Genomic DNA, 25,398 nt, shown 5'->3' with positions numbered 1-25,398 from the left:
AGAGTACTCTCATCTTCATATTTACTCTATAAAATAATCACGAAATAACTTGTTACCAGAAATGGTTACTTACATTCTTACTTCAATGAATCGGAATGCAATGAGGTTTTCGACATCCGAGGGATCAAAGGGTATTGGCGTGCATCCCATCAGTGTGAGTACGTGTATGTAGATGTTCGGGCAGCCTTGTGATGGGGATGTGATTTATTTAGTTAGTCGCTTATTTATTTAAGTAGTTTACCATGATATTCAACCCAGACCAGACATTTGTTCTAAGTGCCTGTGATGTTACCAGCCTGCACTCCATTGGGCATAGAATGCGAATCACTATTCATTTAAAGACGCTTTGCATGAAAGCGTCAACAAAAACAGAATACTTTTGAAGATATGATTTCATATGCAATACAACAATTTCAGGCTGTCAAGGCAAAGCCATGCTTGATGACGCAATTGGGAAATGGATTATTTTCAGGATATTTTAAGACCAATACATATATAAATAAATCGTCCGTAAAGTTCTGTAACATTATGGAATTAGCAGGGCTGGTTATGAGCACTGCAGAGGTGGCACAATGGTGTCAGAGCTGATGTGGGATTTAAAATGTCACGTGCACAGAGTGTGTCTTTGACACGACACGCCACTTGTTTCCCATCCAAGATGCTATCGAGATGGCCTGAGTTTGGTATTGATTCTCGCGCTGGAGGAAATGCTTTATTGTACATCTTCTCACCTGGCAAAAAAGCCACAGGGACAGGCAACGCGACATGACAGGCCAACTGGAGAAAAATGAGGAACGGGAATTTGGCTCCAGGTGGACGGTGAGACAGATGAAAATTCGATTGCAGCCTTCCATGATTGGAACCTGATCGTGTTACATGGGGCCACGTAGCGAACGGTATAACATGCGATATCGTGCAGCATGAGAGCATCGTGGGCATTGAGCAGATGACAAACGGCGTTTGGAAATTACGAGAAGCCTTCGTTTTGACACGGGCGGATTCAATCGCACTACTTAACTTAAAATAACCAAAAACTCGAGAAACGGTGCACAATTTTTTAAAAAATTCCTCCCCAATATGGATTACATTTGAGGAGGAATTTACAAGGTAGACTCTCAAATAAATGAATGAATATTGGTTACCTACAAGTGCAGTACAGTCCATGTGACAGACTAATTATGATACTTTGATAATAATTAAATTCATGCCCATCATTTTTAGTCTTGCATGAATTTTCATTGACACTGTTCTGCTAGGAAAACTATTTATTATGGTAATTTTGTGTTACCTCTCTGACAATGTGTGGGCCATTGCGATCATGTTTAGATAAAATGGGGGTGGGGGAATTTTAAAATGCAGAAAAAAATAGAAGCCTTTAGTATTGATATTTATTCGTGATTGTGCCAAATTTAAAAGAGAAAGATCATCACTGGAGTCATATGTCTGGCAATCGGGCCGCAATGTGACTTTCACGAGTCGAAGGTTTGAGTAGATTGTGCCAATGAAATTGTAGCTGCTTGGCCCAACAGCCAATTTACTGCGTTAATGACTGCACCGGCCAGAACACTGGCTTTAATCAGTCATCACGTATCAGAGGGTTGAATTTGAATGCATCAAGCTACCGGCTTCATTTATGAAATAAAAGACTAAAACAATAACAACATTTAAGCAATTTGGAAATCAATCGCGAAAAATTATACGGATGATATTAAACCGCATATATTAACTCAAATTACATCTGCCACAGCATCTAGCTCCTGTGTTCAAATAAAAATAGATTAGCTTTAGTCAAATTAAGTTGAAGTGATTTTCCAGTTATCGCTCTGCCACTAAGAGACAGCGATAATTGCAAAAGGGACTGGAAAAGAGGAAACTCGCGCCGCACTCACCAGCAGACGACAATAATTCCATAAGAGTAAGTTTGCAACAGTAAAATGACCTAGAATATCCAGTTACTTAAGAAATAAGAATTATATTAATTTGAACATCAGGGGACGCTGCTGTGATAGAATGATTAGCACCCAGCAGTGGATTAATCACAGTGGATTATGATGTAGGAAAGTGTCAGTGGTTGATGGGTATTTAAGCGTGTTGCGCCCAACGTTAACAGCAGTTGAAGCTATGATGCAAGCTTCTTAAATCCGCGCGCCTTCGTCAGCCCGGCAGTATAAATGGGTTCGCCACAGTTAGCTGAAGGCAGGTCACGTGTGATGGGGCAACGTGTGGGTGTACTCCCGCCTCTGACAAGCCGTCGGCAAGCATGAAAGAGAAGACCAGTGTCCTTCATTCGTTTTCAGAGGGGGCCCACTTTCGCCGATAAGACATCGTCAGTGTGAGGGCTGCCACACCGCCTGCAAGGGGCGTTGTCACGTGTTGTGGATTGTCTGGGGGCCGCACGTCAGGGGCCGCATTAAAGGCCACCAGGGGCCGCTAGTGACCCGCGGGCCTTGCGATGAAGAACACGGGAGTAGATCAACATAGCCTCGAAAGTGGATTTCTAGAGCTCCCTCTAGTGGAATACCCTCCATCAGTAGTACATTTACCTTAAATTTCGATTTAAAGCTTTCGTGACTGCAGGGATTCATCTTCTTGGTTCTTTCGGTAAAGTCACGTAGAATGGAAAGAATTTTTATTATTATTTATTTATTCTTTCCATTCTACGTGACTTTACCGAAATAACCAAGAAGATACATTTACCTTTATTTTTTATCTTACTCCACAAGAGAGATACTTAAATAGTCTTGCTATGTGAAGGTATATGGTAGAAGTCAGTAAGAAAATCATCATCAGCCATGGTCCATCCACTGCAGTATAAAGGCATCCCAAAGATTCAACCATCTCCAGAAAACCTACACTGTAACAGGATCGATAATACATCGCAAACAAATTATACTTGGGTTGCCTATGCCGAACTGAAGTGCACAGCGTTTTCTCATTGTGTGGACATATCATATTGTGGGTCTAGCAATTTTTGTAACTAACCTGCTATTTCATGCGCAAGCTCACTTGAAAATGCAACTTGTCAACTAAAGAAATATATGACTGCATTAGCATCATCGCCCTCATAGGAGGCGTTTGATTTCACTTGAGCGTAGTACGCAGTGAGATGAAAAAACAACCCTTCATATCCCCTTATGTTTCATATATAATACACACTCACTGGCAGAGAGTGTGACAACGTGCTTATTCAGCTGGGATTCTGCCTGATCGACAGCTTAATTTTCTAATTCGTGCCCCTGTTTGTGTCCTGGCTGCAGTGCTACACAATCAAGTGTGACTTCCCACTAACACAGCTGCTCAAAGCATAGAAGCATGCTAAGTCACTTCAGGGCATTTAAAAGACATTTAATCGTAATTAGCTCTGATTTAATGCGACGCAAACATGGGCCCGTTATTTGCTGGGTGGAAAAGTGTAGACGTATCTTTTTTTGACGCTTGCAACATACATCTATCACTGTAATGTAAAGTATAAAGACTGTGTCTTAGGATCAGAGTAATAATAATAGCAGTGCTCTTTAATTTTCTTTATATTGTTTTTTTTTTATATCTTTGAAATCTCTCTAGTCTTCAAATAAAGTTAGGGAATCCTCTCAATCGATTGAAATATAAACATGCTCCACACTTTACACAGCAACACAGGAGCAAAGCAATCCACTCCATGTGTCTTGAGTCAATTCGTATAAGTATAATCCTTGCATCAAGCAGTTTATTATCATCATCATCATCATCCATGGTCAATGCTGCTGGATGAAGACCTCTGCAAGCTGCCACCATCCGTCACGAAATGTATGCACGCTCTCAGAAATCAAGGCTTAAATCAATAAATACACTATTTATAAACGATGAAAAGCATTTACAAAATCGAACGTACTTGAAGAGAGTACCATCACACATTAATGAATCAGAATATAAAATTATACTGGAGGAATCCGACGAGCTATTAATCTACTCACCTGATGATGAGCGCTTGTGTTGCGTTCGAAATGTGGTGATTTAATTTAATTTATTTAAATTGTATTTAATTTCTACATACGTGACTTTACCGAAAAAAACAATGAGTATAATTTCTGCAGTCACGAAAGCTTCAATTCTAGATGAGCTATAAATCAATTTCCCCCCAGATGTCCAGTAGGGGCGGGTCAGAACGTTACCACAACAATTCAAAAACACGATAGCAGTGCAAAGTATAGGAAAGGTAAGCAAATCACTAAAAATATATACAAATAAAAAACTAATTTCTTTTAAAGGGGGAGTCAGACAAAATGGCACACCTGCGCTAACGCTTATTGTGCTTAGTTGTGACAGCCCGCATCGAGGATGGAATATTTCATAGTATTTAGACAAAACGAGCAAACAGCACATGATGTCCTATTAAACACGAACCCCAGTCACGTGCTCCACTCTGTGAAAACACAGAATGCAGCCCCCATCCCATATCGGATATAAGTAAAACACACAATGAAGTCACTGTTCGCTGCCTCTCAAATGTATTTACATGAAGCAATACATTGTAGTGCACGGTAACAAATACGAAGAGTCATATTTCAATGGAATTAAATTAATTCTTATGGCAGCTCTTCATCCATCCTTGAGGGTTGCCCCCCCCCGCGCGCTGGTTAAGGCGGATGCTTTCAATTTAACTCGCAAGCATCAAGTCATATTAGTCTCTACATTCGTGATCATTGCCAAAAAAAAAGAGAATGATGAATTGCAGGTGAGGAGATCGAATCTGTGTTTTCCCTTCTTGCGTTCGCCATTTGAAAAACCCTTTCGGTGAACACCGCTATAGCATTACGGGGAGCCTTGAGTTGGTGTTGATTAAGACACACACACACACCCGTAGGTCTTTTTTGGGAAAAAAAATTGACGCGCAAAAAATAAACCATGCAGATATAAATTTTAGAGATAAGCCCTTTCTCTTTCCTGACATTATTACACCGCTGACGTAAAGGAGCCGTTAAACTTTAATGACTTCTCTGCTTTGTTTTTGACGTTTAGCGACCGAATCGTTGTGTGTGCGTCCCTATTTATCTGTATGTGTACGCGTTTGTGCGTGTGACTGTGTAAGTGAGTATATGACCCTGTGGGGAGCTACTTTGCAGCAGTTAGCACACTCCGCAATGAACATGGCAACAACTGGACTTAAATTCATCATCAATCCGTTAATGGAAACTGGTATCAGAACTTGTTATGGGCCTCCCCTAGGTCGACTTAGCCTTAAATGAGTACCTGGTGTGGTGTGCAAACATCAGTTCTTTGGAGACAAATGCGGCCATGCTGGCCACACCACTCCCTTGTGCCCTTGTGCATCGTCCCGGACTTAACAGGTGCCGCTAACAGCGCAGTCCATAAGACTACACAAGGCATCTTTGTCTTGTATGAGCCTATGTCACTGTGTGTAAGCACGTGTTCGTGTGTTCCACTCGTGTAGTTATCTGAAATACGATTTGTACCACCTGAAACCCCAACAGTGAGAGCAATGCGAGAATTGTAAAACACAGCATGGCTACAGAATAAAAACATAAATCCAATTACTTTTTGGCTATGATACAAAGGGTTGAGTTGAGATGGGATGGGGGGGGGGGTGGATGAAAATATGGCAATTTAAGTTTCAGAAAATTACTATCTTAAAATAAAAAAATTAACCAAAAATACGTCTGCCACACAAGCACACAGCGAGCGCAGGCCGTTGTCTGCTTGTCAGCATTCCTTATGTTTAATACAGGATGAATCCCAAGGCGACAGACACAATTACGTAAGCGTGTGTGCGTGAACACAGGAGAGAGAGAAAAAAGGAACACGATTATTACAAACATTATGTATGACAGCAGACAGCTCCTCGGCGGGCTGGACTGCAATGCCTGTCTCAGTGATTTTGGGGCTATAGAAATTAAATAAATATGGATTAGTGCGACGGCTTGTCTGCGTTATTGAGCAGTGTGGCCTGGAGGTGCAACAAATATTTATTCATAACAGTTGTGATATTGATTAGGCTTTAATGGTATTTATAAGTGCGCAGCTACAAGCACAAACCATACAACTCAACATCTCTCGTGCCACCATCATTTCAAGATGCACCCTAATTTCATGATAGTAGAGGGGGGTGGGATTCGCAATTAAGGAATATTTTTCACCTCAGCAGAACAAAGGTAGCTATAAATCACGGAAAGGAATATAATGATGACAGTAATTAAAATAATATGCTACCAGGCAGGATGCTGCCGCGGTGTTATGGTTGTCGCACTGGACTTGCAATCCGGAGGTCGTCGGTTCGATCTCCCGGGACGGAAGTTGAAACAATGATGCTGCGCATTTCTGAAATCGCCCCCCCCTCCAACCCCTGCTGCCTCTGTCTACCCAGCAGTGTGAATGGAGTCAGTAAATCGGCAGGACACGTGTGGTGGGGGTAAAGTGTGGTATTTCCATCTCTTCCAAAAAGTCTAGCCAGTATGGAAGAGTAGGCCAAATTCCATTTATAGCGCCCGTCTATCGAAGGTCCTTCCGTCGGCAGTGTCGTAAGCAAGAAATTGCAGCAATGCACCCGTACTGTAAATATTTATTCGTGCTACCAAGCAGCACATGCTTCATGAATAGAAGACAAGACAGTAGCTTGAAGGGAACTGAATGATTAAAGAGTAGACAATGTGAATTAAAACAAAATAAGCAATATGGCATAGAAAAAAATAACCGGTTAAAAAGAGTACTTTGGTAGGAGCCTCCACATCCTGAGCTCTAGAGGTCACGTGTTGGCATTCAGCTTTGCCTCCAGGATGAGTTGAGCCAAACTTGAATGTAAAGCAAGGAATCCATTGGCTGCACGAGGGCAGATCGCCAGGCATCACCCAACACATTAATGGAGTTAACCCTCACTCGGGCAATTTGCAGGTGTAATGCAAAAAAAAAAATTCAGTTTAAAAAAAAATAGATATATTTCCACAAATGAGTGGCCTGTGGGGTGTGCGACAGCGTGCCGTCTAACGCGGTGAAACTTTGAGCGCAAACACGCAGGCCGCGAAACAAAACCTCAGGAGCTACCCAATCACACGCCAACACATTTGCGAATTTCAATTTAACAGGCTGGACATAAACACAACGTCGTGGCTGAAAGGGTTAATGGAGTAGAAAAATCCTTCCATACACAAGCGTGGAAATGAGCACTGCTGTTTGTGAGTCTGCCTATTCCACTGGGTGAGCTCACATGTGTGCGGAATGCTAAGCAGAGCAGAGAACGTGGCCCATTCTCAGGGAGGCTGCCTGGCCGCCATGGTGTTGCTTGGCAAGCGGTTGTGAAATTCAGAGGGAGTTCACTGCAACCATGCAGAATGCCCTGGGCCCCTGGGGCTCCTCAAGGCAGTATCTGCAGGAGTCCAAGCAAACACGAACAGAGGCATCTCAGAACTCTTGGAAAATACTGAACAAATATGCAAGCACATGGAACTTTTGACAGCACCAGCAGTGCAGTTGCTGCAACTCTGACTCGGATTTTTGTTTTGTTTTAATGCACGCATGCGACTGAGTAATCATTCCGACATTTCTGTCATGTCCACAGCAGCCAGGAGATGTGTGCCCTACCCGAGCCCCTCATTTTTCTCCTCCTTAAAGTCCCCTACACATTTGTGTCCCCTGAATTGTCCTGACTGGGTAGGTTTGGTTCCGGGTGCAGCGTGCAATATTCAGTCTGCAGCCTTCGTGCAGGTGGGTGTGGTCAGGGAATAGAAAGCAAGGAGTGGAAGCCGGTTGGGACAGGGGATGTGGATGGTTGGGGGTAGGGCTGTGGAGGTGAGTTGGAGCGGCTCGCGTTGCATGAAAAATGCATTCCAGAATTTGAAATGTGCAGCTGGTACAAAAAGGGTTTATTAATTGCACGTTAGCTTGACTCTGCATGGACCTAAGCGAGCACATTTAATTTAACGGAAATCAATCACTCGCGAATGCCACGTAGCCTCATTTGGACCTAACTGCCTTTGGATTGATTGAATTTAGATATTCCTGCAGATTTTCTTTACAACTGTAATAACGCTGGTAAATTATTCCTTTATATATATAAGTCCCCCAGACCAACATTTTTTTATTTTGCTAATCAATGATGAATTGCTCCATGTGAATCTGAGTTGCAAATTAAGTTCCTCGTAATGTTGAATTAGCATTGCCAGCAAATATTACTGGAATACACAATGAAGGTCACACTCTCTCTCCCCGCTGATAGCAATGCAGTGGATTAGTTTTTTTTCATTTATCAACTCCTTATGTAATACATCACGACAATCTACCGCAGATTTTGTTCATAATTGTTTCACTTTGGCGCTTGCCTTACTAATTTCCCAGCTGCAGGAATGTTATTAGTCTTAATTGGGAATACGTCACGTGACCAAGTGCAGCTGAAAAGCGGCATGAATTCAAAAATAATAATTAAAAAATCGATGCTCCAACCAACGCCATCAGCGCGTGAACCCTAAATCAGAAAGCAATTTCTGCTTGAGCATTAATAATGGGGACGCTATTACTCATAATCAGATTAACAGATAAGCAGTAGGCACGGCATCGCCCTGAACACATTAAGCAAGCTGCTGTTAAGTCGTGAATATATTTTATTACGTTGCTTTTTCCTACATTGCATTATTAAACTTTCCTTCTATAATTGAAAAATGCTACGAATCTACATATTGTAAAAAAATATATATACAATACACAGCATTTATGTCATGGATTGTAATTTAGAATTAAACCAAGGGCAAAAAGCATGCACTTTAACAGTGTGGTACCAAAATAATAAATAAAGGAGCCTATGTAATGAACACAGTTTGTGCGAATGTGTCCTTCGGTGGACAATGTGCGGCTGTTGTGATGGTAATTCCAATGCTGAGGAGGTGTCGCGAGACATGCATCTCCCTGGGGATCCATCACCCATAGTCCGGCTTCCCACGGGATCTTTTATTCATAATAGTCCATGGAGGTGGTCTGTACGCAACCAAATAATCTTTTATACCAACCTTTATAAAACAAACAACTTTTCAAACGTACACTACGATTCCGCATTTCTAACTCCTTCTGTGACAATAATTTCAAATGCATATCTGCTATTGTATGAGGCCAACTTTCAAATATTCCATGGATTTATTTCCATGGGTTTATTTCTACCTAACCTGCTCTCATGAAGTTCGATTCAAGTTAATGACTTTTAATGTTCTTATCCATCTAACACATATTGTCTGTGTAAAAATCGATTAGATTTGATTTACAGTAGTAAAAGGTTTCCCTGTAAAAAGTACAGTCACGTATTTAACATTTTGCTCAAACCATCGAGAAGGGTTTATTGAAATGGGGTTTCTTTCATGAAGATTGGCATTTCACAGTTGTGGAGGTGAATGCTCTTTTGAATACTAAAAAAATGCCACAAAGCCCTTGGAGATATACAGAATTTCTGGAAAGAAGGCTTGGTCAGCAGGCGGATGTAATAGAAAACCCATGTTGTGGTTTCTGCAATGTTGAATGCAAGGTACTTCTGGGCACAACTGAGAACCATAAAGGGAGGTGATTAGTCGCCATATTCTGGCACCAAGGGCCGCTAAGAGAAGGGATTGAAGAGAGGTTTGAAGGAAAACATTTTCTCGAACACAAAGCGACAAATTGCATCCGACAGTTTGATGGAGCAAGCGGGAGACCAGCTGTGCCCACCTAAAGGCGACGGCTGTGTACGAGCGGATTTCACAAGGAAAACGCGTGCAGTGTCGCAGGTATTTTGTCTCCACACGCTGGTGAGGCTCTGGCTGGATTGTGAAGCGTGTACTGAATGGCCTTCACAAGAGCGCTTGTATCGATTGGGCAGTTTTTTTTTTACAATTAATCTTTGTGAAGAGCAATGTATCGTGACGAGAATCGTTGTACGTGCAGTGTAAGGGCCATCGCAGTCAGTGCAAGATTGTCTATTTGTCAGTGGCCAAATGAACATTTCTGTTAGTTGCTGACACACGACGTCATCTATTCCGTCAAACGCACCGGGGGTAAAAAAAAAACAGATTGGTGAAATTGGAAAAGAAACGTAATCGCACGACGCGCCTGAAACAGACTTATCAATGCCTTGATAACATTTGGTATCTTCAAAAAGAGAAAGTTAATCATCGAAATCATAAAAGAAAAACTAAACTGCAATTTTGTGACAACAGAGTAATGGATCAGCAGCACAGCGTGGCCTGCGCCCTCGTGGAAGGAGTAAAAATGGAGTGTTTTATCCAATTCCACTCCCCCCTCTTCATAGCACTAGGCCCCTCCAATATGTGGACCCTGGTTCGATTCGTTATACTGAGCTGGATTATAAGCAAAGTGCAGTGAGAATTTACCATAATTGCATTTGTGAGGTGTGCAGTGTTCATTCCCTTCATTCAATTCGGGACGAATATGTTCGCAAAGAAATGTGTTTTATTTTATTTAATCAACAATGACGACGGGTTGACAAACATTAATTATCAGACGTGACCAGCGCATGACTCGTGACTATGATGACATAAAAATTAACTTGTCTGAATGAAGACACAGACACATAAAATTTAGTAGCATTATTAGAGACAGCGGTGCACTGAAGATTGACTAAAATGCCAATTGCTTGCTATACTTTACCTAGTTCAACTGAGAGACTGGCCTGACAACAATAATAATGGACTACATTTTACCAATTCTAGATTTGAAGCTTTCGTGACTGCAAGGATTCATACTCTTAGTTCTTTCGGTAAAGTCACGTAGGTCCCACCTGATGACGGAGACTTGTGTTGCCTCCGAAACGTCGTGATTTTATTGTTTTATTTTTATTAATTTTAATTTCATTTTTTACCTACATGGTGACTTTACCGAAAGAACTAAGAGTATACATTTTACAACTTTAGTCGACTTAACTAAGAGAATGACTAAATGCCATCCACAGACTGCAAACTTAAGACTACTCACCTAAATAGAACAACTCTGATTAAATTGACGGTGGTGGCTCGTTGCTTGCCCGTGCAGTGGACAGCGTCCCTCAGCGTTCATTCCTGGGAACGACATCACGGCCCCTTGTCGGCTCCAACAACAAAGAAGCGTGGCTCCCTCTTGTGGTGGGGAAGAGGGAAGTGTGAATTTCGCTATTCGGCTGAAGTGCCCCTCCGTCTCAACGTGAACTGTTTCTGACCAAATCACCCAGAATCCGCACGACCTCGTCACACCTCGTCACACCTCGGAAGCTAAGCCGGGTTAAGACTGGCTAATGCTTGCATGGGCCACTGCCGGGCTTGACGAGGTTTATCATTTTTCGATTTAAAGCTTTCGTGACTGCAGGGATTCATCTTCTTGGTTCTTTCGGTAAAGTCACGTAGAAGGAAAATAATGTTTTATTTGTATTATTTTATTATTTTCCTTCTACGTGACTTTACCGAAAGAACCAAGAAGAGGTTTATCATTGTTAGGGGCTGCAGTCCCGTCGTGGCGGGCAGCAGATGGCAGTGTAGCAAAATGCATTGATGACGGGCGCTTGTGTTGCGCCTGAAACGTCGTGAGTATATTTTTTATTTTATTTTTTCACCTACGTGACTTTACCGAAAGAACCAAAGAGAATGCTACACAATACTTTACTTTAACGCATCCACGTCCATATCGCTCCCCGTCTTTATCAACCTGCACGGTCCAACGTGGTGAAGTGTGGTCATATAACCTCCACGATGTGCATGGCATTGGGAAGGCCCTTGTCCAGTAGTTGATTATCAAGAGGGAGGTGCATGTGAGTGTACAACGTGAACCGCAACACTGCTCCGCCCATGGTGACTGTCTCATCTGAACCTATAAACTTCGAGTAGCCTTCTGCGGTAAGGGGCAGCTGAGCTGTGATGGATGAACTCTGAACTGGACATCACAATGTGTTATACAATTTTAATTTCTAGATTTACATGGACATTGTTTAGCAGGTTTATGCAAATGGACAACATAAAAATATTAATTTTAATACATAATTTGTGTTCTAGCAACTGTTACTCATTTTAAAAAAAAAATTACGAACAATGCATTATCTTGGAATAATGTTTGTCGATTTTTTTTCCTGCTTCATACTGTGTACATTTACAATTTGTACTAAAGAAGGGAAGTTTAAGTGCTCGGGAAAAGCCATTCTTTGGTCCTGTAATTGCATTGCCTACCTTGTTGAATAACACAAAGAAATAAGGAGCTCTCCACACAGAGGTAATTATGTTGTATGCAGTCATAAATTAGACGTATGGAAAATCGATTTACTGGACTAAAATCGGACAAATTTAGGTATGTAAATTTTTTTTATAAGTAGAGAAGATTCAACTCGGTTAATGTAAAAATGGATATAATATCCCACAAACATGTTTTAATATATATACAGTAGATGTGTGGCATCATGTCAGACAAGGAGTGATCACATCATTAATTCTCAGTTTCTCGAGTCTGCAAGAACACACTTTACAAGCTATTTGTTTTCGGTTGTTTGAGAGTGAGGCCATTAACAAACACTGATTGAGGGTGATAGACGCTTTAAAGGATTTGTACCCATAGTCTATGCGATCATCATTCCCGATTGCTAATGACCACTGCCTCCAACAAATGCAAAGATCCCCCGTATAGCCTTAACAGAGTGTTGAGGCAAGTGCTGTTAGCGAGCACATATTAAGGCAGTCACTGCACACTAGGGGGTGGGTAGCCAGCACCAGGCCCGGCCGCCTTTGTCTCCCCAGCAGCGATGTTTACACACCGCACCAGGTATTAATTTGAGGCCGAGTCGACCTAGGGGGAGACCTAGGACCGGTTTAGATAATCGTCGCTGGTGTTGGCCGTGAGCGTGAATCAAACTCGGGACGCCGGGTTGGTAGCGCAGTGCGCTAACCGCTAGACTACCGCTCCCCACCACACAGCCTCCAACACACGTGCACATCGTACACACACAAATACACGTGGTACAAAAGGCACATGCACACATATGCACGTGGAAAACACACACATATGTTTTCGTGCATCAGTAGCGTGGCAACACAATTATTAACGCATATGCATATTAAGATTTGTGGGGAAAAAATGTATTAACTGATACTGCTATTTAATCATATACAAGGCCATGGCTTTGGTTGCTATGTAAACAATGGCTGGATACAATTATCTCTAATTAATGTATGCAAATTAAATACATTTTGAGAAATTAAACTTGTGCTTTCTAAAGAGCAGCCTTTCAATTCAGATACAGCACACTTGGCTGCAGAATAAACATATCAAAATCAGCATGTCTTCGCATATCTTGTGCCAGTTGAAGTCTACAAATTATATAAGTGGGACAGATGTGTTTAATTTTTGTAATACAATTATCTAGGTTTACATTTTAAAATGCATACTTACAGTGCAAAATATTTTGGAGATTTAGAGCAGAAAATGCATCATGAATAGATAATCAGCAAATCTAAATCAGTGATTTAGAGAAAATGTAATTACTTGGAATTGCACTTGCAGATTTATGTTCCCAAAGTCAGCATTGCAACCCTTAATTGTCCATAATTATCCCGAGTAAATTATTTTGTGACTTAATATAAATTATGTAAACCATGAGATATTCCGAATTTCACTCGAAACATCATAAACCATCAACCGTGACACACGCCAAATTTGCTATACGGTAATCACCAATACGTTGCAGTGACTCTTTAATCATTTAAATAGTATCAACTAACATAAAAAAGCAACGTAAAAAATCCATCGAATTGCATTCAAGAGCCATTAAGTTCGTGTGCAACTACACAGCTTTCTGTAACCTTGGCAAGGAAATCAACTTATTGTTGCATTGTGATTGAAACGCGAAGTATCAAAGCAAGAAAACAGGTTGTTGTTTTGTATGGCAGAAATAGTGATGGGATTAAACAATAGGGAGATGTTGAAACGTGTGTGGGCTTCGGCAGGACACGCCGCTAGAAGTGGCGATGGCCATTTATAAAGACGAATGAAATGTGCCCCAAAAGTGCAAGATTGATTGCAACATTGTAGGACCATGACAGATGGTGGAGGCTTGGGGACGTTCTTCATCCAGCAGTGGATTGATGATGGCTGCTGCTGATGATAAAGATATAGGACAGTGTCAGGGATTCATGTGTCTTAATATTTGGTGGGACCAACTTAACCAATCCAGAGGTCGACGGTTCAATTCATTTTCCTGGCACCACAGTTGAAAAAATGTGGCAAGTATTTTAAATCGCCCCTTCTCTGCCCACCCACGTATAAGCAGGCATATTACAGTCAGTGGATGGGTGCGACAAGTTTAGTGGGGTAAAGTGTGGGTGTTCACACCTCTTCCAAGAAGTCTGGCCATCATGGAAAAATAGAACAAAATAACCACTCATCTTCTTGATTCTTTCGGTAAAGTCACGTAGAATGGAAATAATAAAATAAAATAAATAACACATAAAAACATATTTATTTTATGATAAAATATTTATTTTATAATGTTTCGTTTTATTATTTTATTATTTCCATTCTACGTGACTTTACCGAAAGAACCAAGAAGATGAATCCCTGCAGTCACGAAAGCTTTAAATCGAAAAATAACCACTATTCATAATATAGGTTACATGGGTTTTTGTTAAAGCTCCCTTGAATGGAAGCCCTTTCACCGTCAGTGTTGTGAGCAAGTCATTGTAAGGCAAACTTGACAAACTAAACTAGCCCCTGCTCACTTTTAATGTAAACAAATATTGCCTACCCTTCAACACCTCCTCCTCCAACCCACCATCCACGCTAGTATTTCATCAGAGGCTTCAGGGAAAGATCGAGGCGTAAAAAAAACACGAACAGAATGGTACCGAGCTCTCCAAATTATTGTTGGGTGTGAAAACGTTGACACGGCCTTGATTAAGGAAGAGAAAATAAATATACTTTTGCAACTGCAGCTTCAGAAACATGAAGCTCCCCCCCCCCCCTAAACGGCTTCACAATAATTACAGCTGCCGAGAGCTAGCGCTTTAATTTCAATAGTCAGTACATCTCTCCCCACTCCACTGGCACAATTGTGGTAATAATGCACTCGCGCGCTCACAGCTGACTGACTCAAGTCAGCCCTTCCTGCAGTTCCCGGTAGACAAATGAAATGCCGCTAATGAGTCGCTCAGGAGCAAAAAAATAATGGCAAGTGGTGGCGCATTCCTCAATTTACTTACGCGCACAGCAAATAAAAGCATCCACGTTGTATTGACACACCGCCAAGTCAATTAAAATGGTACGTTTCACTCTCATTTTGTACTGGGATTTCACATTTATTGTTGCTACAAACACATTGCTGCTGTTATTAATAGCTACGCGCGGGACAACCCAAAAAATTACGTCGTAAAATGCACGGCATATCTTCATGAAAGAGACCCTGCTAATTAATCTTCTTGGTTCTTTCGGTAAAGTCACGTAGAATGGAAATAATAAAAATAAAAATAATAAAATAATTCTCACGACGTTTCGGCCACAACGCAGACAGAAGACAGAGTCTTCTCGACAGACCTGTTCTCCATCTGAAGCCGGCTGCTTGCGTTGTGGCCGAAACGTCGTGAGAATTATTTTATTATGTTTTATTTTTATTATTTTATTATTTCCATTCTACGTGACTTTACCGAAAGAACCAAGAAGATGAATCCCTGCAGTCACGAAATCTTTAAATCGAAATTTACCCTGGTAATTGTCAATGCACTTTTGTGAAGCAATACGTTCTCCGAACAGGCCACGTGCACAATGGGGGAGGCTACTGCCACATCGCAAGGTCATTTGTGCTCGATCAAATATGCATTTATTTTTCGTAGATATTTGTTATTGTTAGCTTTCTACAAAATTTATGTTGTTACCTCTGTTACGGTTCACTTGTTTTAATGTAACCAAACTCAATTAAAACGTGGCATTAAGCATCCATGGTTTAACTGAACAAAGCAGTAAAATTGTGGGCCACGAAAGGCAGTAAAATAGCTCAATGTTTCAACTTAATGTGCAATGAAATTCTTCAATACAATGGGATTGGCTTATTTTATTAAGGAAATCCATTTGTTCTCTTATGCATCTACTGATTGAATGAGGTTAGACTTGTCAGAAAAAAAACATTAAACTATTTAAAGGCCATTTTGGAGCTAATTTGCACGCCAAGGACCAATATAAAATAGAGTTTAAACCTTTAAGTTTATAGAATAATCAAAAACTGTCATTTCAAACCATACCCCCAACCCACCACGATGCACTCACGACTGGTTAGAAGATCAAAAAACCCCAAAATTCGTATTATTCTGCTTTCATTGGAAAGGAGCACAATTAATATATTTAACAATTTAAAAAAACCCAAAAACCACAACAAAACCTCGACAACTGACAGCCTAACGGGACGTGCGGCCGAGACGCCAATCCACCTGCGAGTAACCCCATGGTCCCCGAATGGTTTGGCTCAGAACCGGCACTCACTGTGACAAAGTCGACATGCTTGCATTCGACGGCTCGATATCGGCACTGCAGCAGCATGTCCTCCATGCGGTGGCCAGCCCTCGCATACAGCTCCAACATGTTGAACGTCCTCCCGGGGCCCGGCCTCCGCGCGTCCGCCGTGGACACCCCGGGCAGCCCAAGCGACGCGCCCAGGCTCGGACGCTCGCCATCCAGATCGGCCCCGGCCACTTCGGCTTCAATGACGCCCTCGGGCAGACCCAGGAGCTCGGCGGTCCAAAACAGGTCGTTGTACGTGAGCGCCGAGCGGCGGAGGGTGTTGAAATTGCAAATGGTGACCGCCGGGAAGATCACGTTGGGGTTGGAGGTCTCGTCCAGCGAGGTGATGCGCGGGTACCGCAGGTAGTAAGCGACGCGGTCGACGCACTGCAGCAGCAGCAGGGCGATGGAGGCGATCACGGCGAGGGCCCAGAGGGTGCGCCGTGCGGTCAGCCCGCTCCGCTCGCCCGGCGCGAACACGTGCGACACGCCGTGCAGCGTGCTACCGCCGGCAAAGTCTGACAACGAGCGGCCGCCGCCGCTTGTCGCGGCCGGGGGCGCTGAAGGTGCCGGCGGGGAGTCCACCTCCCGTTCGAATCTTCCATCGCCCCCACGCTGCTGCTGCTGCCGCTGCCGCCGCCGCTCCCTCTCCAGGTCGCGTCCCTTTGCGGGTGACTCGGCTGCCCTCTCTTCGAACGGCAGAGGCATGCTGCAGATTATGCTGATTGGCATTTTTTTTTAAGAAAAGGTTTGCGCAATTTGTTGTTGGCAGAAAACGTGCTTTTGTCGTCATTGGTATTTTACGGCAATGGCAGTGTTGTGGCGGCTACAGTTCAGTTGTTCTCGTGCCCAAAAATGCAGCATTTCTGTGAGTTTATCGCAACTTGTAATGTTCCAAAAAAAGAATTGTCAAGACTTCAGCAGAGGGAAAATAAATAACATTTCGTGGGTCCTAAACTTTTCAAAAACTCTTTTAACAACCGCTCAACAAAAACAATCTTAATCGTGATTGATTCTCAGTGAGCCAATTAATGTTAGTTCAGAGATTTAGAAGGCAGCCTGCAGCCGCGCGGCTCATAATCACACAATAAAGTGATCAGTGCGTTTGACCAAAGCCGCCCTTATAGGTGAAAGGGGTGGTTTGTATGCACGTGACGCAACAGCGCCGACGACAGTGGTCCCGTAGAGCGGGGACCGGTGTTTAACGAGAACCTGGATAAATATTGCTCCGACAAAGTGCTGATGCTGACCGCAGAGGACCCACAGCGGTCAAGCCCTCTCTCGGTGGGCCACTTAAAGGCACGCCGGTGAGGGCCAGCCGTAATCTTTCCATGCCAAGAACAGCCTTGCACACTTTGCCAAGGAGAAACGTGTGCGCACAGGATCCTCAAGACGGTACAGCTAAAACTGATGAGCACGAGATTTTTGTACCACGGCTACCGATATGGGGGGGTGGGGGTGTTTCGAGAGTCGTAATTAGGATGATAAAGTGGCGCTGCAACTTGTTTTCATATAAGTGCTGAGTGGTAAGCACAGGAGCATGATGCATTTCTGAAATAAACGTTGGCCTCGGAGTTATGTTGTGTCACAAGGGAGGAGATAATCACCTTGGGATCCGGTTGATGACTCGAAAGGGACATAACCTTTGGCAGAACAGAAATTCTCATTTTGTGAGGCTGTTATTGAGTGCCGTTATTTTGTAATGGAGATGTTATCTTTTTAACGCGTACCCAAAATAGATAAAAATGCTTACAAGGGAAAAATAATGCTTCATTGCTTCAATGAACCCGCTCCTTTACTGCAAGAAGTTTTTAATAAATTACGTAAACAGTAAATATACTCTGCATATTTGCCTCATTGCTTATACAGGCCCGGCATGTTTTTGTCAGATTGTCAAAACATGAGATACTGGTGGAATTGAAGATTTCACAGAGGATGGATATATGTTTTAGAAGAGAATCAGCCCTCTGGTTACTTTGGAACGAAGCTCATGAATGCCTTCAGATAATCACGGAGAGCACTGCACAATAGTTCACCTGGACGTTTGACTGCAAATGACAGGGAGACATCTGAAGTTGGCAATAACTAACGTGTGTGTGAGTGTGTTTAAAACATTGTTTAGTCAAAGCCTTGTCACGAAATCAATAGCTAGACAGCGTAAGAATGCGTGACATTCTGCGGGAATGGAAGAGGGCGTCGAAAAGGGCGGTGCGACGAAATCAACTCGAAGGAGGAGTTCGTTATGTGGCTCGGCGTAGCGCGTTGCGCGCAGCGGGCATGCGGCTGGGAGACTTGTGAAGAGAAAGAGAGAGAGAGAGACGTCCCCAATTGATGGCTTTTCACCGCCCGGTGCGGTTTTTGATAAAACCACGCGGCTATCTCGCCGACCGCTTAAATTATTAAAAGCACCTTCTTTTCCTCGATCTGTAGCCAGGCATTATTTTAAAATACTGTCACAATGCATACGTGTGTGTGTGTGTATGTGTGTAGTGGGGAACGGCTGTGCAATGGTTTGTGCGCTGCGCTACAAATCCGGCGACCCGAGTTCGATTCCCGCTCACGGCCAACACCAGTGATGATTATCTGAATGGGTCCTGCGCCTCCCCTAGGTCGACTCAACCTCAAATGACATCGCCACTCGGGAGACAAATGCGGCCGGGCGTTGTGTTGGCCGCCCACCCACTCACGTGCCGTTTCAGCCTTCATAGGTGCTCGCTAACAGCACTCGCCCCAACAGTCTGTCAAGGCTACACGGGGGATCTTTGTCTTTGAATGAGCGTGCTGCGGAACGAAGGGTGCGGGGGAAAAAAATCAACAACAATACAAAAGTTGAGCACACAGCACGAAAATCCTTGCCTGGCTGCATGTTGTCTTGCTCGCTCCCTTGTGCCATCAAGTCTCGAGAATCACTCAGCAGGACAGCAGACCAGGATCACCACAGGCTATGTCGACGGCTGGTCATTAACGCAAGCAAAGCTTTCTGCCTTACGTGGGTGGACTCTTGTTTAAGTGGACCACGGGGGAGCCGTTATCGTCCGCCCGGCTGTAATTACAACGGCTCCCAGCTGCCTTGAAGGGCGTACGCACATCGAGCGGAAAACCGCTGACACCATCGCTCACGGAGGCAGTTTATGCAAAATGGCATTACAAACACGCCTGTCAATTTCGATGAAACCCCTGTTCTGTTTTACCAAACGATCAAAAATCGTTTTCAATCGAATGGATAAAACAATTATGAGAAACTCGCACCAATATTGTACAGGCCCTGCGTCAAGGAAATAGTGCCCTCAAGGGCTCTCGAAGTGGCGGTGTGAGACATGTGGCATAATCGCCAAACCTCGGTTTGCATGGTGTAATAGTTATATGTCGGCTGAGTTGATAGCTCTCTGCATAATGCCTACCTAGGGCTTTCTCCGAGAAGGCTTCTTCATTTCCCAAAAGCTCAACCCTGAGATACAGCCATCATTATGAAAACAAGCTCCCTTTTGCAAATGCAATTATTTCCTGAGGGTAGACCCCTCCCATACCCACACCCCACAATTCTTGCAGCAGATGAATGAAAGAACTCGACAGGCACGGCTCGGCTCACTGCCCTGACAAAAGCCAGGCATATGAATGGCAACCGTGAGTGAGACTCAAGCCAAACAAACACTACCACCTTATCAGTGTCCACAATTGTCTTATCAAGTTACCTATGCCTCACTTAATAAATCCACCACCCTTGTCAAGCCACAACGGAGGTTTTGATGGCCGAATGAACGGGGAAACGTCTGTGAGTTCTGCCATCATGGAGCCTGCAAAGCTACCAAACTCTACATTGTCAAACGGACGCCATACATCATGTACCATCAACCGCATTAGAACATCAACAGGCCGATATGTGTATCACCTTCATGAATGACAAATTAAAGACAAGCCACGGTGTGATTTTGGCTATACAACAAAGTATAGACCGTATAGTAAACCGCGGTCGTCTGCGCTCTTTCAAATGAGGATGAAAAGCAGAACTCCCTCCTGAAGCCCTCTCTTGGCTCGCAGACCTCGACATTGGCATTTCGCTCCTGAATTACCATTTTACGCAAGAATAGAGTGGTACACACTGTGTTTGATACAGCTGTCGTGGCTGTGACGGTTCCACCTGAAGACGGAAGCTTGTGTTGCCTCCGAAACGTCGTGATTTTTATTTTATTTTACTTTTATTAATTTTAATGTTTTACCTACGTGACTTTACCGAAAAAACCTAAGAATAAGTGGTACACACTGTGTTTGAAGTGGTAGGGTGGTTAGAATGTCAGAACCGCTGAGCTGGCGCCATTCAGAACCTGGGTTCGAATCAAGGCAGCCACCTGTGAACAAACCAGCTTCTCAAGAGTAGTTAGTTGATGATCTCAACCTTATGAACAATGAATTCTGCAAAAAAATTATTGACGTTAAATTTGGTTCTGAACTTAAATTGGTTCTGAACTTAATCTGGCTGAAAATTCCAAATATTGGTTGAACTGTCATAGACGAAGATTACTCTCTGTAGCAGAGTGGGTGCTAAGTGCTGCCACCTCGACTGTGTGGCATAGTGATCACTCGAAGAGATATCAGAGGTAGTTTTGTGATATCTGCTTCCATCGGTTGTTCTGTAGTACAAGGAGTTGCACTGCACTGTGAGAGATGCGATCGATGCATTGTTTCGTGACGTGAAGCCGGCAGTGCAATGGGGATACAATTGGGGAAAACGAAGACGTGAAAAGAGGGCACGAATTGCACTTCAATGTACACGTTGCATCGTGCACCTTGAATGCACTCGCATTGGACCAGAACGAGACCAATGCCTCGTTTCCATGGGCCAGCCCATGTCACTCACTTAGTTCAACCTTTCCCCAGCCATGTTAAAAGGTGTACATTGAAAGATTGTTAAAAAAACACTCTAACATAGAAGAGTCGACTCTAACCCATACTTGTTAACTTTACTCTTTGGTTCTTTCGGTAAAGTCACGTAGAAAATAAAATCAAATAATAATAGAATACGACGTTTCGGTTGCAACACAAGCAACCATCATCAGGTAGGAATGAATGATAAAACACAGACACGAGAACAGCATAGGCAGACACACACGCAAAGAGAGACACAACACAAAGACACACCGAGCGAGACACACACCAAGACGAACAGAAGGACAACGAATCTGTGCCGAGGCCTTAAATAGAGAGAGGGGGGAGGAGCCGGGGCAGAGATAGGACTGGGGAGGCGGACACACGAGGGGACCAGCTGACAGACGAGGGGACAAGGAGGGAGCTGCATGGAATTCTGGACCACAGTGGCCGGAGGAGAGACAATGGTTTAGAGCAAGAAAATCGAAAGTTTGAGAAAGCAAATTTTGTAAAATTAAGAAGTGTAATGCAATGCAACACAGAAGGTCGCTGAACACACAATTAACGCATAGCCTGGTTGATTAACGTTCTTCCAAAGATTGCTAAATTAGTAGTAAAATGTGATAAAACACAGACACGGAAACAGCATAGGCAGACCCACAAGCAGAAAAAGACACAACACAAAGACACGCCGAGAGAAAAATAGGAAGTTTGACAACAAATTTAGCTAAATTAGAGAGTGTAATGTAATGCAATGCAGAGAGTCGCCGAACACACAGTTAATGCATAGCCTGGTTGATTAACGGTCACGTAGAAAATAAAATTAACTTTACTTTTTAAAAAACTCTTCACTTTTTGAGACCGCTCATCGACCACCACCTCCCAGCCGCAAAAAAGTGGAGAAGGGGCGGAGGTAGATTAGGTTAAGGGGGGGATGGAACTGGAGCGAAGCCAAGCCCATGGAGCGTCATTGTTAACAGAGTGTGGGGAAATGAGTGTTATTCCTGAGACACTCTTGGGCCATTTCTGGGCCAGTTTCGACCAAATTATAATGCTCGTGGAAATGAGGAATATTTCTCATGGGAAGCTGCACAGATTTCAGTGCTGCCATCTGCTGGAATAAGCTCCGATTCCACCATTGGCATCATGAGAATTTAGCCATTGTTTATCATCATATACATTTATTCACGTAATTTATCTGCACACATCACCTGAGTTTGGAAAAAAAACTCAAACTGGAGTTTGTAGTTACCAAAGCCGAAATCAGGAGCTGTCAATATAAGGACCACTATCGTGAAACATATGTTTGATTTGAAGAGCGATGAATAACGGTCATTGCCAAATATGTCACCTATTATATATGTTTTTCTATGAGGGTAGTGTTATTGAAGAGCGTGTTGAGTTTTTTTTTTATATTTGTGCTTTTGCACTACTGCCGATGCAGTATCACCAAATCATGTGTTCAGATGTTTTATGGTAGTCAGTCGATGGATTACTCATTATCACGACTGGGAAATATTGTATCCAGACGTTTGTCCGTCTGTCCAGCCAAGGCCGGTCACATGTTTTCATGAAAATGGAAAGACTCAAAAACAAATTGCTACAAGACTTACCGAGCAGATTTTTTTTCTCGCACCTCCGATTAGCATGGTTGGCTACGTATGGTCTGAAAGAAGTTCAATGTGCATACAACTTACTGGTACCAATTACCTCATCTGTACTTGTTTAATTTTATGCGAAATGTATCACAAAATAATTCCAATTTTTTTTTATTAACCGAAAAAAAATGCACGTTCTGTTGGGTGCCAGTACAATTTTAGACCTCGTGTTTCCATGCTTACATTTCTATGTCCTATCAAATCCCTCAATAATGTGGGCCCCCTTTTATAGACTGGTTTGCCAGCTTGTTCTTTTGTGCTATGACTGGGCACGGAGCTGCAATTTCTGGAACAGTTTCACAGCAGGTGAACATAAGGAAAATTGAGAAAACCGGATAATCTAAGTGTAGTATTCCCCCAACAGCATAACTCCTGGATTGGAGACGTAATTTCACGTTGTAAAATTAAATTGGAACCACACACAGAGGCTCAATCTGCCAATACATTATAGACACGTCAGTGCTGCAAAGTGCACTATTAACTTAATACATGCACTCACACGTACATGCATGTGCACACACAATGATAAAGGCATTCTGTGTAGCTTACACAGGCTGTTAGGCAAAGTGCTCTTAGCGAGAACCTATAAAGGTCAGCAAAGATTGGTTTGGCCAGAAACATCCCCGGCCACATTTGTCTCCGCAGTGGCGATGTTCCACACCGCACAAGTTACTCATTTGAGGCTTGGTCAACACAGAGAAGTCTCAGGACCAGTTCAGAGAATTTGTCACTGATATTAACAATGAGCGAAAATCGAAGTTGGGTCACTAGGTTTGTAATGCAGTGCACTAACCACTGCAAAAAAAAGACAAAGATCCCCCGTATAGCCTTATCAGACTGTTGGGGTAAGTGCTGTTAGCGAGCACCTATGAAGGCCGGCACAGCACACGAGGGGGTGGGTGGCCAGCACCACACCCAGCTGCCTTTGTCTCCCCAGTGACGACGTTTACACTCCGCACCGAGTACTCATTTGAGGCTGAGTCAACATAGAGGAGGCCCAGGACCGCTTCAGGTAATCGTCACTGGTGTTGGTCGTGAGCAGGAATCGAAATCGTGTCACCAGACTCGTAGCGCAGCACGCTAACCACTGCACCACCTCTCCCACACGCACACATACACACACACATGTTTAGCTTGTTGGTCTGGGTGATCTTTTGGTGATCTTTGTTTTCTAGGTCTTCGATTCATTAAAATCAGAAGATGAATGGGACTTTGCGTGACTCTAAGACCTCAGCTCCTGACCTATGTTCTAATGAAACAACATCGAGGACAGCAGTGGCATCTGTAAACATAAAGGAACAAACGAACACAAACCTATTTTAATGCTCACACTCAAAAGCCACAAAAGCTCAAAAACGATGCGCTTAGTAGATATGTCTGACAAAATGTAGCTTTTACCAACTCGTCATAATCAAGATCGTCATAATCTGTTTTGACAAGAGGAGATAAATAAATAAATGTAACACTTTTATTCGCACAAAGAACCGCTTGGTATCAATTTTCATAGACGATACATTTTTGAACTCGCAATGGTGAAAAGATTTGTCCTTGCCATGTCGCCATTGTATGGCAGCAATCCACCGCACTTCCTGCACGTGGAAAGATATGTCAGGTGGGCAACAACACCTTTGTAATAATAGCGGTTGTACTGCAAGCAATTTACATCACCAATGTAGAACAAACTGCCACCAAGTGACAGCTCCAGCCTTGAATTTCAAGAGATTAATAGCAATTATGTCCCCCCCCCCCCCCGTGTGCCAATCAAACCCTGTCAAGATACCAGCACTCTCACTCACACTTTCCTTGAAAATGCTCCCAGTGGAACGTGACAAAAAGTGCCTTTCGCATGCACATGGCAGTTATCACACCTCAGTTGTTGTCTGTCGTAGCTTGAGAACGTGCGAAATCGCAGCTATCGTGCAGACCTCCGTGTACGTTTGCAGAGTCCCACTTTTCAGCTATGGGAGGAAATGGGTCTAACTGATTTAAAGGAGAGCACAAAAGAGTGGTGTCCCTGGAATTTTCAGAGAAGCAAATACCACGAGGATATTCAAACTATTTCTGCACTGCCTGTACCGTCAGAATGACAGCCTGTGGAAAATGAACGTAAGAATTCCAATTATATACCCAGGAAAGTTTTACTGAATTTCAAGATGTTTTTCTGGATGGTTCTGCATTGGGATGTTTAATCATTGGCATTGAGAAAATGTAATCATTCGAGGCGGTAACACTCAGCACTGGTCTTTCCTCGTAATTCTTCCAAGTACTAACCGGCTTAAATTCTACTTATCTTTCAAGCTCTGACGAAATAGTTTGGAGAATTTGGCGTGATTTGGTTGTGGACAAGATGAGTACAATAATTTTTTAAAAGACAATACAAGGTAGTATACCAATTAGAACAAACGAGGGTGTCGCA

At 43.1% G+C, this 25,398-nt stretch overlaps 1 protein-coding gene across 1 annotated transcript in view; it reads right to left on the bottom strand.

The window, feature by feature from the left end:
* LOC144721133 (acid-sensing ion channel 1-like) overlaps positions 1-17,169 on the bottom strand; it is a 117,857-nt gene extending 100,688 nt beyond the window's left edge. The window contains exon 1 of the mRNA XM_078598528.1: positions 16,444-17,169. Coding sequence (XP_078454654.1) covers positions 16,444-17,169 — 726 coding nt within the window. The remainder of the gene's footprint in view (positions 1-16,443) is intronic.
* Positions 17,170-25,398: the final 8,229 nt, after the last annotated feature.

Source organism: Lampetra planeri, chromosome 10, assembly GCF_965212315.1.
Source record: "Lampetra planeri chromosome 10, kcLamPlan1.2.h2, whole genome shotgun sequence".
Classification (NCBI taxonomy): Eukaryota; Metazoa; Chordata; class Hyperoartia; order Petromyzontiformes; family Petromyzontidae; genus Lampetra; species Lampetra planeri.
The sequence above is the reverse complement of the archived record's forward strand: the minus strand, read 5'-3'. Positions and strand labels throughout refer to the sequence as shown.